We start from the raw sequence: 13,625 nt of genomic DNA on the forward strand, positions 1-13,625 counted from the left end.
TAACCCCTGGTTAAATCCTGCGGTCCTTAGTTAATAATTATGGCCCTTGGTAATATATGTGGTAACTGGTTAATTCCTGTGGTCCCTAGGTAATGCCTATTGTCATATTCTCTTAATGGCCCTGAATTTAAATCCTCCCAGAAGCATTTCTTGGTTATAAGCATGGTGCTTTGTACTTGTCACTGGAGGGGGCACAGCACAGAGTCAAGTTATAAGATGTTGAGGTTCTACCAGGAAACCCCTGTAAAAAAGCTTGCTTTTGTGCATTATATAAAACTTGATTGAATGAAAATTGTGTTTTTTGACTACTGCAACTTAAATGTTTTCAGGACTTTTGAAGTCATTTGAAAGATCAGAGATTTGGTTTGTAAGCAAGTCCAATTGGACATTTTAATGACCTCTTATTCTGGAGCATTAAACAATGACCGCCTTTTGTCTGCAACAAAAACTCTGCCGATTCTGTCCTCTCCTGGTTAATGTGGCTTAAAAGTTTAGCCAACTTTAACTTTGCCTGACAAACTTGCCCAAGCAGAGGAGGAGTCCAAGAGAAAGCTTACAAGGTACAGAAATTAATACACAATAAACCACACAAGATCACATTTCAAGAGACAAAAGTACAACATGGCGGCCAAAGGGCATGCACAGAGACTGGACAAGGATCGGAGATAGAAGAGCCCTGAGGTCAGGGGGCACACAGCTGTGACACGTGTGTCAGAGGAGAAAATAAAAGTGGGGGGCACAGTGCTCTGAACGGATCTTGGTCTTACCATATTGTGGCATTGAGAGTGTTCACCTGTCTTTAAAGAAAGGCAGACAGAGGTAAGATGTAATACCGGCTAAATCCACACTGGGGCACAGTACAGCAATATGATTAACAATGAGGTGGGGTGGGGGTAGCAGGAGAAGAGAAATAGGAGGTAGATAGAAAGAACAGGAGCAAATTTGGGACAAAATACAATCAAATTGTTAACCCTGTACATTTTTGGAGTTTGGATCTCTGCCACAACTACAACACTCATCTGCCATGCTGACTGGATGGCATTGTGATAAATGTGGTTGAAATCTGCTGCCCAAAGAAGTTACCCAAGAGATGGAGGACTTTGTTAAAAGATGGCCTGTCAACAAGGTGTCCAGGTAACTTGCTACAGTGCAGCCAATCAAATTTCTACAATGTGGCCATAAGAGTGCAGGGAGATGCTTTGTTGAGTAAAAGTCATATCTGAGCCTAGGAGACCATGGGCGATTTTAAGTAGTGTGGTTGAACTTCTAAAAATCACTGCTGATTAATCGTTACTACGCATTACTACATTTGTGAAACAAATGGCTCTCTATGGAATGAGAACACAAGTAAAATGTAATAGCAATGAGCATACTAACGATCAATGTGAGAGCTTAAAGCGACCCCAAAATATTAATCCAATAAAAGATGACTACAAATACTTAACTGTCTAGGAAAGCAAATATGAGCTCCACTGTCTTCAAATGCTAATACCTCCGGCAGATGAATGATGCGCAGTGGGGGACGCAAACATATGACATTCCCAGGAGTGTCACATGCTGAAGACTTTGGCGGTGGCAGTAGTGTTAGAAGATAGCAGAGCATGGAGAGAGTATTTAGTGCCTTCTATTGCTGGATTTATCTTTTAAGGATCAAAGTCGCTTAAACAGCTACTTCTTGCTACTTGTATACCTCATTCCATAGGGAGGCATTTGCTCCATAATTGTAGCGATTTATCACTACTCACAAATACAATCAACCAATAGCAATTTCAGAAGTGCAATTGTGCTGCCTTAAAGAACATGTATGGGAACAGAATAAGGACAGCTGTTGCTGTTTTAAGGGTGCAGAGACCAGAGTGGCCCTCCTGATTCTGTCTTCACCACACTGTGAGTCTCTGACCTGAAATACAATGCTATGCTCACATATTCTGATTAAAAGTTAGGATTCATTTCATTTTTTGCTATGTTTTAGCCTTTTTCAGGTAAGGAGGAGGGCCACCTTTAGCTCTCCGGCTGCTGAAGTACCAAAAGTCTCAGCATGCCCTATGGCTAGGAGTTACCCAATCTGAGTGCCACAAAGTCATGTATTTACTGGCTGAGCACAGTGAAAACCAAAATGTATCAATAAAGGGATCAATCTAGACAGAAATAAGTATGGAGGTTGATATTCCTGACCTCTATCTAAAATTGCTAATTACCTGGTTGTCTCTGGAGTCAACCATTTCTTAAACACTGACTGAGAACAATAATAAAGTCAGTGAAGTCACAACACCTAACCTCCATATCTGCTCCATGTCATATTTAAAAAAAAAATTATAATTATATATTTTAAATAATTCAATTTAAGTTGCAATTTTAAGAATATTGGAGAACGTAATAAAAGATAAACTATGTTTTTAATAAATTTACTATGTTTTTAATAAATTTACTTTTGACATGAATTTCTAAAAGTGGTTACCTTGCTTTACAACTTTTAGTAATACATGAATCATATTTCTTTATTTTTTTCTGTGCTCTCTCTATTCTCCAGCAGTGGTTGGTATTAATTGTGCTGGAATATGAATCTTGTGCATATTTCCAAGCACAGGTGAATCAAAATTAGGAATACTATATTAGGTGTTATATTATATTGAAATCCAAAATGTTGATTTGCCACCAGAGCAGGAATAGAGGGAAATCTTTCAGTGGGGATATGATCTGGTAACTAATATCTAAAGGGATTTTTGGAGGAATTTTCATTCCACTTATTGTTGTCTGCAGAGACAGGAAATATAGAGAATTCTCAGCAGGGATGGGCCCGGGTTTGTTCCAAACCCTGAAGGAAGATGCCACTCCTGCCAACTGAGTTGACCCAATCAGCTGCACCCATTCCGCATTACCTGTTCGGCATGTACCAAAAAGCACAGGATGACATCATTGACCTAATATGACCAAATTCATGCTTAATCCTTCTCCTCAGTGGGACAAAAGAAAAAGCAACAGAGGGTTTAACCTCAAAATTTTGGCTTTGCATAAATAGGAAAAAATTAGGGAATATTTAGGCTGGAGTGGGCAATGGTGAGATGAAATGTAGGGATGTGTGTCATCCTCTTTAAAGGCCACCTCCACCCAGAACTCATATTTCAATATAGTGTGGTTGCCGGCAAGCAGAATAACGTTCTAACCTTTTAAATATCTTGGGAATGCCAGTTTTCAGAAATCCACATGCTGTCTGCTAACATCTGATTTTACAGTCCCATCTACCACAACCATTACAAAGCCAAAGGATTGTGTCATGGTCACTCCATGAACTGGAGAACACAATAATTGACCAACTGCAAGAAAGAGACACCTTCTTTATGACCTTGTAGGTGGCACAGACTACTGTGGGAAATTCCCCCCCCCCCCCCACTTTTGAAGGGGGATGGCAACACAAAATATCACCATTGTGGGAGGGGAAGAGACACAAATGACTGCAGGAAAATCTCTCTATTATGGAAGGGGCATAGACACAAACTACAGAAGGAAAAATCTCACTATTGTGAGAGGGGTGGAGATACAAACTACTGCAAGTAAATTTCACCATTGCAGGATGGCCAAAGGCATAAACTACTGAAAGGGAATCGCATTGTGGTAGGGGCAGAGACATAAATTACTAAAGAAAAACATTACCATTGTGGGGGGAGTGGAGACAAAAACTACTGTGGGGAAATCCCACCATTGTGGGAAGGCCAGGGACTCAAAGTACTGGGAGGGAAATGTCATCATTCTGGGAGGAGCAGAGGCACAAACTACTGTAGGAAAATCCTATTACTGTAGACGGGATGGAAACAAAAATTACTGAAGGGAAAGCCCATCAGTGTAGGGCGGGAAGGGGGGGGGACACGGACTACTGCAGGGAAATCTTTCCATTGTGGAAGGGGCAGAAACACAAATTACAGAAGAAAAACAGACACAAACTTCTGTGGGGAAGTTCTTACTGCTGGAATCCCAAAGACAAATAAGTTAGCAGTCAACTCAACCTACTGGAAACCACACCTGTTGTAATATCAGATCTGGCAGGACCAGCCGATTAAATTTTGATTTGATTTAGGAAAATGTATTTAACTTTGACTAAATCCAAACAGCGCACACAAGCAGAGACAGTACTCTATAAATGCCTCCACCGGGGTGACCCGTGTAGTACAGAACAAAGGTGATAGAGAAGGGCAAGGAAGAGGGTGGGGTGAGACGGGAGGTGGATTTCTATAGAAATAAACTTTTCAGCTTTGTCATATTAGGTGACATATAGAGGTGACAACACACAGCTGCCTGGCTACAAGTATTCGGCTTCAGTTTATGAATTAAAGGGCTGAAACACAATCTAGTTTCTGTAAAAGAGGTTTTAATAGCATATGAGATGGGTGTGTAAAAGGTTCAGAAGATTATCGGCAATAAACTGGGGGGGGGGGGGGAGCGGGGGTACCCAACTGACCACCTGTCCCTATTGACTGCCTGTCCCTACTGACTCTTTTAAAATAAATCTTCCATGAGAAAATATGGTGGCTGCCAATACTGACCTCTCCTGAGAATACTAGCCCTAGTGTTGTGATCTGATGGTTTCAGTTCTTTCTGAGTCAATGACTCAACAAGTTACAATATCAGATCAGGAGTTTACAGGCACTCCCTCCTTCCAATGTGTATGCTTGTCTCCGGTCAGTGATTTAGAAAGAAAATAAACTAGACACAGCCAGGGAATTGATTTTATGGATTTTCATAGACAAAGATCAGCAGTGACAAACAAAAAATTATAACTTAAAGTAAACCTGTCAACATCCTTTGACTTCCATTTAAAGATTCCAGTTGATGCGTTGTGTGTTTTTTGTTTTGTGAAAATTGATTTGGTACAGTATGTAAAGTCAAAATTTTAGGTAATTAATTCCCAGGGCCCAAGCCCCACCTATTACCACACCACTATTTTGAGAGTCGGCATTGCATTGGGAAGTCTAGTGGAGGCATAGGTTTTGAGGACACTATACTTTGAAAAACTGGCATGAGCAGACACATGGTCTTACAGCCAAAACATTGTTTCTTATTTTTGGATGAAGTGAGGAAGTATTAGAAACCCTCTTGGGTTTTTATTGCTATCCCAGACTCTGTCAGAAAGATTTTTCATTACTTCAACAGCAACAGAGAGTAGGGAAAGGCTAGAAACTCTGTCATATTTTGATTTCTCCCAGAGAAATGGATTCAACATGTTTCAGAGGCCAGAGACCGCCCTCTTCAACAGGGCTTAAAGATGGAAAAACAATCTATATGGGCTGGACTGAAATACAAACTATGCGGGCTTACTTTACTTCTCTCACCACAAGAGTTACATACTTGTTTAGTCTAGGGGTGCAGGGATAAGTAGTTATACTTTCCTTACTCCTGGCTCCGACAGGCTTAACACATGTGACTGTATCTCTGTAATAAAAACTCTAAGCAGCTTTGGCCCACAGTCACACATACAAAGCAGGGTTAATAGTCCTGCACTGTGCATGATGATGCTGAGGGACTGCTCATAGCCAGGAGCTTGAGAACAGCGATGGAGCTTGCCGGACCGAGGGATAGAGTAAATAACAAACCTTATCTTTGTACCAATAGACTAAATAAGCATTTTATACCTTGCAGTGTAAGGGTGTGTGGGGTGGGGGGCACTGCAAGGATAGATTTTGTTTTATTCTTGGAGTTCAGCTTTAATACTTTGTATTTTATTCCAGTTCATATACACTGTTTTTCCATCTTGAAGCCCTAATAAAAGGAGTGGTCTCTGGACCTTTAAAACGTGTTGGGACTGTTTTAAATGTTTTTATTTTATTACACATTGTTATAAATTTGCATTCGGCAATTAATCTCTGGCATGGAGCTTTCATCTCAGATCTTTTTTTTAGATGTCAGGGTCTTGGATAGGATTACAAAAAAGAATCATACAGGGGTTCTAATCCTCCACTCCATCCAACACTTAGAAACAAGTTGGCCTTACATACATTTATAGAGATTAGTTTTAATGAAAAAAGGGAGTGACAGGTTAGCTTTCAAATTCCTCTAGCCTAAAATTGCTGTTAAAAAGGAAATGGCTACATATGCCTTCATCTACCTCATTTTAGCTTAGTTTGTCTACTTTTGTCTATGTTTAAGATAATGATATAAGTAGCACTTGTAGAAAAAAAAAAAAAACACTTTGTTTTAACCTTCTTGATTTTCCCTACGCACTCTATTATTAAGAGGAATTCAGACAAATTAAAAGCAGTTTTAAAATTCTATTTTAAAACTAGGTATATGGAGAAGGTGGCAATTTGTTATTTATGTAAAACTGCGGTAGCCATATTTGTAGCAGCCTAGGACCTGAGCAGGGTGCTGATAGGTCCTTCCTTAATTCCTGACATCAACTGTCTCCATTCTACACGTAACTGTGCTTACTCAGCAAATGTGTATATATATATATATGTATATATATTTATTTAAAGAGTCTCTGGCTCCTATAAAAGGGCCTGTGAGTGGGGAGGTAGCCCCTTGTAACCCTGAGCTAGTGGGCTGGAGAATAGGAAAGGAGGAAAGGGGGAGCCCTGTAAAAAAGGAAATGGTTAATCATGCTAGGTGACAGATAAACAGAACAGAGCCACTACTGTATAGCAGGAACTGGCTGGGGTCCCTTGGGGGCTGAGACACAGATGGAGGTCAATGCAATGTTTTAAATATGGACAGAAATCCATTAAAATAGAGAACAGCTCAAGGCTGAAATTAGCCTGGTTAGTGATTTTATCAATATGTGACCTGACGCGTTAGAGCCCAATATGGTCTGTGAAAGTTGGGGTCCTGGACTGTTTTTACTAAATTGGTCAACACCATGTTTGGGCAGGAAAGCAATTGCATAGAGGAAATTATTGATTTATTATCTATCTATCTATCTATCTATCTATCTATCTATCTATCTATCTATCTATCTATCTATCTATCTATCTATCTATCTATCTATCTATCTATCTATCTATCTATCTATCTATCTATCTATCTATCTATCTATCTATCTATCTATATTAGTTTATCACTGTATACCTGTCTGGGCATTCCTACAGTTGTGTACATTTGTATTAAGTAGACCACCAACTAACCTGACAGGTTTGGATACCGGTCTGTTTTTTTTTTTTTTTTTTTTTTAGGTCTGACGTCCCATCTGGAGATTTCCCCTTATTTCCAGTGTGATCACCAGAACATGAAGTATGATGAATCACAACAAGTGGAAGATAAATCTCCCTTTTGATAGCACTGACCACAGCAAGTGTCCCCATTGGGAGATTTTGCCTCATTTCCTGTCCTGATCATCATGCAAGAAGTGAGGGTAAGGCCTCGTGCACACTGGGTGTTTGCCCAGTTCTTTTAAACCCCTTTCTTCTGGCAGGAGAAAAGCAGTGTCAAAAATGTGCCTAAAGCTGCGTTTTGGCAAGCACGTTTAGGAATGTTTAAGTGTGTTTATCCATTTCATTGGCCAGAATATAAATGTATTTTGGCAATTGAAATGAATGAACGTCCAAAAGCATTTAGACTCGTTAGGTGTTTTTGCTGCTAAAACGCTGCTGCTCCTGACTGCACAGGCATTGGGTTTTTTTTCTGCCTCTAAACGACTATGTGTACACGGACGTACTGGCTAACAATGAAGGGCATTTACAAGCTAAAAAAAAAACCAAGCAACATTTAAAACGCCCAGTGTGCATGAGCCCTAATTTCCCCATTAAATGATTAAAAACCATTAAATAATGACATTTCCCCATTACATCCACGTTTAAAGTTTTGCAGGGCTTCAATTTAATGTCCCGGTGTACCCTCATTTTATACAGCACTGCAGAGGATTTTGGCACCGCATAGCTTAATGACAGTAATAATAAGACGTCACTAAAAACGGTTATGACCTTATTTCATTCCAGCGCTATTCACAGAGGAATCAGTGTAGGCCAAGATTAATCAGTTTTTAATTAACTTTTTCGTCAGTGCCTGTGACTCAATCCTTCTGTGTCAGCGAGCCAAAGTGACTCCATGACAGCCCAATCCTGCTATACAGTTTATATCATGCCAGGAGGAGCTTATGCAAGAATCCTGAATGTTTCCAGAGGGTAACAGAAAAATTGATAGAAAATCAGAAAAACATAATAAAATTAAGAAAACAAAATAAATGAAAAGAAAAAGGAAATGATAAAAGACAAATGAAGAGGGAGGGGGGGGGGTGATGCAGTCACAGTCACGGAGAGAGAGGTAAGTTACTTACGTTTATTTCGGTGATTGCTATATCAACAATGCTACCCACTACTATAAGTGCATCAAATGTGTTCCATGCATCACAGAAATAGTGCTGAATGGAAGCCCAGGAGGTACGGGATGTGAACAAGAGAGAGAGAAAGAGAGAGAAAAAGAGAGAGAAAGACAAAATCAAAGGAAAGAAAAACTAAAAAAGTGTGAACAAGGGAAAAAAAAACGCAAAACTAAAAAAGTCTAAACAAAAGAAAGAAAGTAAAAAGGTTTCAAGAGGCATCGTAGTGATATGTTTCGTCTCCTCTTGTGTCTCGGCTGCACATTTGACACTCCAGTAAAGCAGGATCAGGGGGAGACGAGGGAGAGAAAAACCCCAATCTACCCCCTCCCCACTCTAACTGGCAGGGGGCACTTTGGGGATTTTCCCTTCCCTCTCTCCCTTCTCCCTGGAGGGAAGGTGGGGTTGGGGGGGGGGGCAGGCCTGAAATACCACTAGAAAGAAACTGGAAGGAAGGTAAAGATAGCACCCAAACCAGCATGGAGAAGGGGAGAGAGAAAGGATGAGGGGAGTGCAGGGGGTGGAAGAGAGAAAGGTATAGACCTGTCCCGAAATACTTACACTGGTCTCGCTGAGTATGACGTCAACTACGCTGCCAATGACGATGAGAAAATCAAAGACATTCCAGGGGTCACTAAAATAACCCTACATAGGTCAGAAGGCAAGGCAGGGTGGGGAATTAAAAAGGATTGTTAGACAGACTCAAACATGGAAGCAGCACCGCACAACCCCTCCTTGCCAGCAGAGCTTGCCATCTAATGCCATGCAGAGCGCTTCTGGCAGCAAGAGGGTCAGCCATCATCCCATCCCTCAATAGCCCACCAACCCTCCACCCATAATACCAAGCAGAGCCCAGGGGTCACAGTGATTTGGACATTAGGATAGATTAACTAACGGTGAAAAGTGACAGATGTACTTGTCCTGCGCCCAGTCTACAGTCTTTAGAACATTGGGACACACTGTGTGTGGGATTGGCATAATAAGTGGACTGTGCATTTTTGATCATGTCACACCATGAGATTGGTCTGGTCTGTAGTAAAAATGACTTCTATATCAGTAGTGCACAATCTACAGAACTGTACATTATCAGCAACTAGGGTGCAGATCTGCAACACTTTGAAATTGAATGTATGTCTTTTGGGGCATCAGGGCAAGCACACTGTAAAATATAGGGGTCTTGTCTTTACAGGATTGCACACCACTGATCTACACATTATACCCCAGTCATGAATATGAGTACAGCCTATTTGATACTTTTAATAAACAGAGGTGACGGGTCCACTTTCAAAGTCCAAACCAAACTGTGATAAAAAAAAACATTAAAATGCACTTTTGGATGAAATATGGATAGTAACAGGCATCCAATCCCCCCCCTCCAAAACAATAATGATTTCTCAATTTTGGGTTGGCTTCTTTTGTTGTTCAAAGACTTCAGTTGTGAGATCCTCCCCATTTGTGTCTTAGCCCCTCCTACAAAAGCCATAATGAAGATGTCACTCTCTTGTACCTAGACAGCTACATATTTTGCTCAGCATTATGCAGAATCCATTGAAGGAGGGTAACACCATAATTTGGCCTTATGAGAGGTCTGGCTGCTCTGGTGGTAAGATCTCGCAACCGTAGGCTGTAAGGAGCCAGTATGGACCAGTCAAGCATAAAATATCAGTTTTGTATGGTGTTGTCCTTTGCAGTAAACCTGTCACAATAATGGGTCATTAAAACAGTACAAATGATAACAGCATGTGGCAGCAGAGGTTGCTTTATTTTGAAACAGTCAGTAGATCCAGAGATATAAAGGTAGTTGAATGAATGTACATATCTTGGCTTTAAATGAAAAAGGTGGGCTTGGCCCACCCTTATCAAATTAAATGCCTTCCAACTGGTAAGTGAAGAAACTAATCATATGAAAGGACTGGTAGAAATGTTGGGATAAAGCTGAACTATCACAGGCTCAGTTGAGATTTGCATAGAACTCCAACTACCAATATTTCTAGATCTACTGATCATTTTGAGATGAATTTAACCGCAACTGTGCATTGTTTGAATATATATATGTTCAGTATAAACTGTTCAGGTTTGTGATAAGCTACTTTGGGTTTTTCTGTGATGGTTCCCATTTATCCAATCAATGGTATAGATATTAGTAGTCACATTCAACTGGATTTGTTCTGGAAGGTGTTTTGCGATTTCTCTAAGCCACTGAGAAGACTGAGGAAGTGGCTTGGAGAAGCTAGGAAAGGCCTTCAACATTACAAAACAAATTCAAATGAATGTGACTAAGTATTACAAGCTACTTTAAGTAATGCCTATAAATTTCACTTACCTCTTCTGCCCTGTCCATCTGATGCTCACAATGCCAAATTTAAGTGCCTAATCTCATCTGCTCAAGTAGGGAGAAATCTGATTGTGTCACTTGGAAATATGCTCAGCATTCTCCCTACTGGAGCATAGAAGTGGCAATATTTTGGGTCTTGACAAGCTGCGGGTCTGAGCAGAAAAGGTAAGTTAAACAGGGAAAAGGCACAGAAAACGAATGCAGACAGACAGATGAAACAACTGTATTAAGTATATAAGCTCACACTGGGCAGAGCACAGACACAAAAGCACACATATGGAGAATGTATGAACCTTCTGGAGGGTTATAGCAATGTATCAACAGAGGCAGACTAGATGAGAAGCTGACAGGACACGATGACTTAAATAATGAGGCCTATGAAGTTCAGATTAAAGAATATGATAACTGGCAAAGCTTAAAGATTTTTTGCAATATTTCTCAGGGCTTGACCTAGATCTACCACTCAGAGTGAACCTGCCAAAGTACAATCAGTACTATAAAACCCTAGTAAACCCTTTTTTGTACACTCCTCTGAAGATGGTTTCATTTTTCTCCTAGGGACCTACATTTTGGGAACAAGCCCCACCCATCTGCCATTACCATATGAGAATGTCAAGTGGACAATGAGGATGCTTTCATTGGACATGGTGAGCTTGCCCCCAGTGTTAGGGAGTAGTTGAGCCCTTAGTAAAAAGGGAAAGCCAGTTTCAGTTGGATGCACAAAAACAGTAGACTTTCTTCTGTGCATCCTTTGGTGCTGGATTCAGTTAACTGCTAAACTGCCCTAACTTTAAAAATAACTCCCACCCAGCTGTCATTACCTTGTCCAATGACAGTGTCTCAGAGGCCAAAGAGGGTGCTTTCAATGGACAGGGTGGGGCTTGCCTTCCATGGTAAAGGGTAATTGAGCCCTTAGTTACAAATAAAAATCAGTTTCAGATAAGTACACAAAGGAATGTTTATTTAGGTGAACAAAGCTATTAAGTAGATCTTTGTCTTTTAAATATTTAAAATGGCTACAGCAGAAATCAATGAGCTGGCTGTGCTTTCTGCAGGGGTGCCTGAACTACAAGAATGCCTGAATTGAATTAAAAATGATTTGGCAGATTTCACTGCACATAACACTCTCTGTATATTTAGCTATTTGGCTGGAGTTAAGCTTTGAAAAGTGAATTTGGTACATATTACGTATGTGACTTAGTTGATTCTGTACATTCAATATTTTCTTTATATGTTGTACTTCCACACACTCAGGAGTTTTGAGTCTGTGACAGTCAATAAATAATATATTAGCCATTTTATCCATTGTTGGTACATTCTGATGTGCAAATACAGATAACTTTGTGAAAAATCAATCACTTGTGTCCTTGAACACTAAGGTGGCGTCATCATACAAAGACTGATATAAAGTTATATCAAAGAGACGGCAACAGTGTATAAACTTATTCAGAATAATGAAGGTATCTGTTAAATTAGCCAAAGACCTTAGTGGATGGAAGGAGAGCATGTTTCCTTTTAGGATATACAGTATCTCACAAACGTGAGTACACCCTTCACATTTTTGTAAATATTTTATTATATCTTTTCATGTGACAACACTGAAGAAATTACACTTTGCAACAATGAAAAGTAGTGAGTGTATAGCTTGTATAACAGTGTAAATTTGCTGTCCTCTCAAAATAACTCAACACACAACCATTAATGTCTAAACCACTGGCAACAAAAGTGAGTACACCCCTAAGTGAAAATGTCCCAATTGGGCCCAAAGTGTCAATATTTTGTGTGGCTACCATTATTTTCAAGCACTGTCTTAACCCTCTTGGGCATGGAGTTCACCAGAGCTTCACAGGTTGCAACTGGAGTCCTCTTTCACTCCTGCATGATGACATCATGGAGCTGGTGGATGTTAGAGACCTTGCGCTCTTCCACCTTCCCTTTGAGGATGCCCCACAGATGCTCAATACGGTTTAGGTCTGGAGACATGCTTGGCCAGTCCATCACCTTTACCCTCAGCTTCTTTGGCAAGACAGTGGTCGTCTTGGAGGTGTGTTTGGGGTCGTTATCATCTTGGAATACTGCCCTGTGGCCCAGTCTCTGAAGGGAGGGGGTCATGCTCTGCTTCAGTATGTCACAGTACATGTTGGCATTCATGGTTCCCTCAATGAACTGTAGCTCCCCAGTGCCGGCAGCACGCATACAGCCCCAGACCATGACACTCCCACCACCGTGCTTGACTATAGGCAAGACACAATTGTCTTTGTACTCCTCACCTGGTTCCCGCCACACACGCTTGACACAATCTGAACCAAATAAGACCACAGCACATGGTTCCAGTAATCCATGTCCTTAGTCTGCTTGTCTTCAGCAAACTGTTTGTTGGCTTTCTTGTGCATCATCTTTAGAAGAGGCTTCCTTCTGGGATGACAGCCATGCAGACCAATTTGATGCAGTGTGCGGGGTATGGTCTGAGCACTGACAGGCTGTTCCCCCACCCCTTTGACCTCTACAGCAATGCTGGCAGCACTCATAGGTCTATTTCCCAAAGACAACCTTTGGATATGACACTGAGCATGTGCACTCAACCTCTGTGGTCGACCATGGCGAGGCCTGTTCTAAATGGAACCTGTCCTGTTAAACCGCTGTTTGGTCTTGGCCACCATGCTGCAGCTCAGTTTCAGGATCTTGGCAATCTTCTTATAGCCTAGGCCATTTTTGTGTAGAGCAACAATTCTTTTTTTCAGATCCTCAGAGAGTTCTTTGCCATGAGGTGCCATGTTGAACTTCCAGTGACCAGTATGAGAGAGTGAGAGCAATAACACCATGTTTAACACACCTACTCCCCATGCACACCTGAGACCTTGTAAAATTAACGAGTCACATGGCACCAGGGAGGGAAAATGGCTAGTTGGGCCCAATTTGGACATTTTCACTTAGAGGTAGACTCACTTTGGTTGCCAGCGGTTTAGACATTAATGGCTGTGTGTTGAG

The 13,625-nt window shown here is 40.9% G+C and overlaps 1 protein-coding gene across 7 annotated transcripts in view; it reads right to left on the reverse strand.

Annotated features, from left to right (window-relative positions):
* Window positions 1–13,625, reverse strand: part of CACNA1C (calcium voltage-gated channel subunit alpha1 C) — an 800,624-nt gene that overhangs the window by 161,880 nt on the left and 625,119 nt on the right. For 4 of the 7 annotated variants that reach the window (XM_082255709.1, XM_082255707.1, XM_082255706.1 and 1 more), the window contains exons 30-31: window positions 8,864–8,947; window positions 768–797 (exon numbers count right to left, since the gene is read on the reverse strand). In XM_082255709.1, coding sequence (XP_082111835.1) covers window positions 768–797; window positions 8,864–8,947 — 114 coding nt within the window. Of the gene's footprint in view, window positions 1–767; window positions 798–8,260; window positions 8,345–8,863; window positions 8,948–13,625 lie in introns of all 7 variants that reach the window. The other 3 variants (XM_082255710.1, XM_082255711.1, XM_082255705.1) reach the window with 2 other exon arrangements.

The sequence above is a fragment of the Pelophylax lessonae genome (genome assembly GCF_965119305.1).
Source record: "Pelophylax lessonae genome assembly, chromosome: 4".
In the NCBI taxonomy this organism is placed as follows: domain Eukaryota; kingdom Metazoa; phylum Chordata; class Amphibia; order Anura; family Ranidae; genus Pelophylax; species Pelophylax lessonae.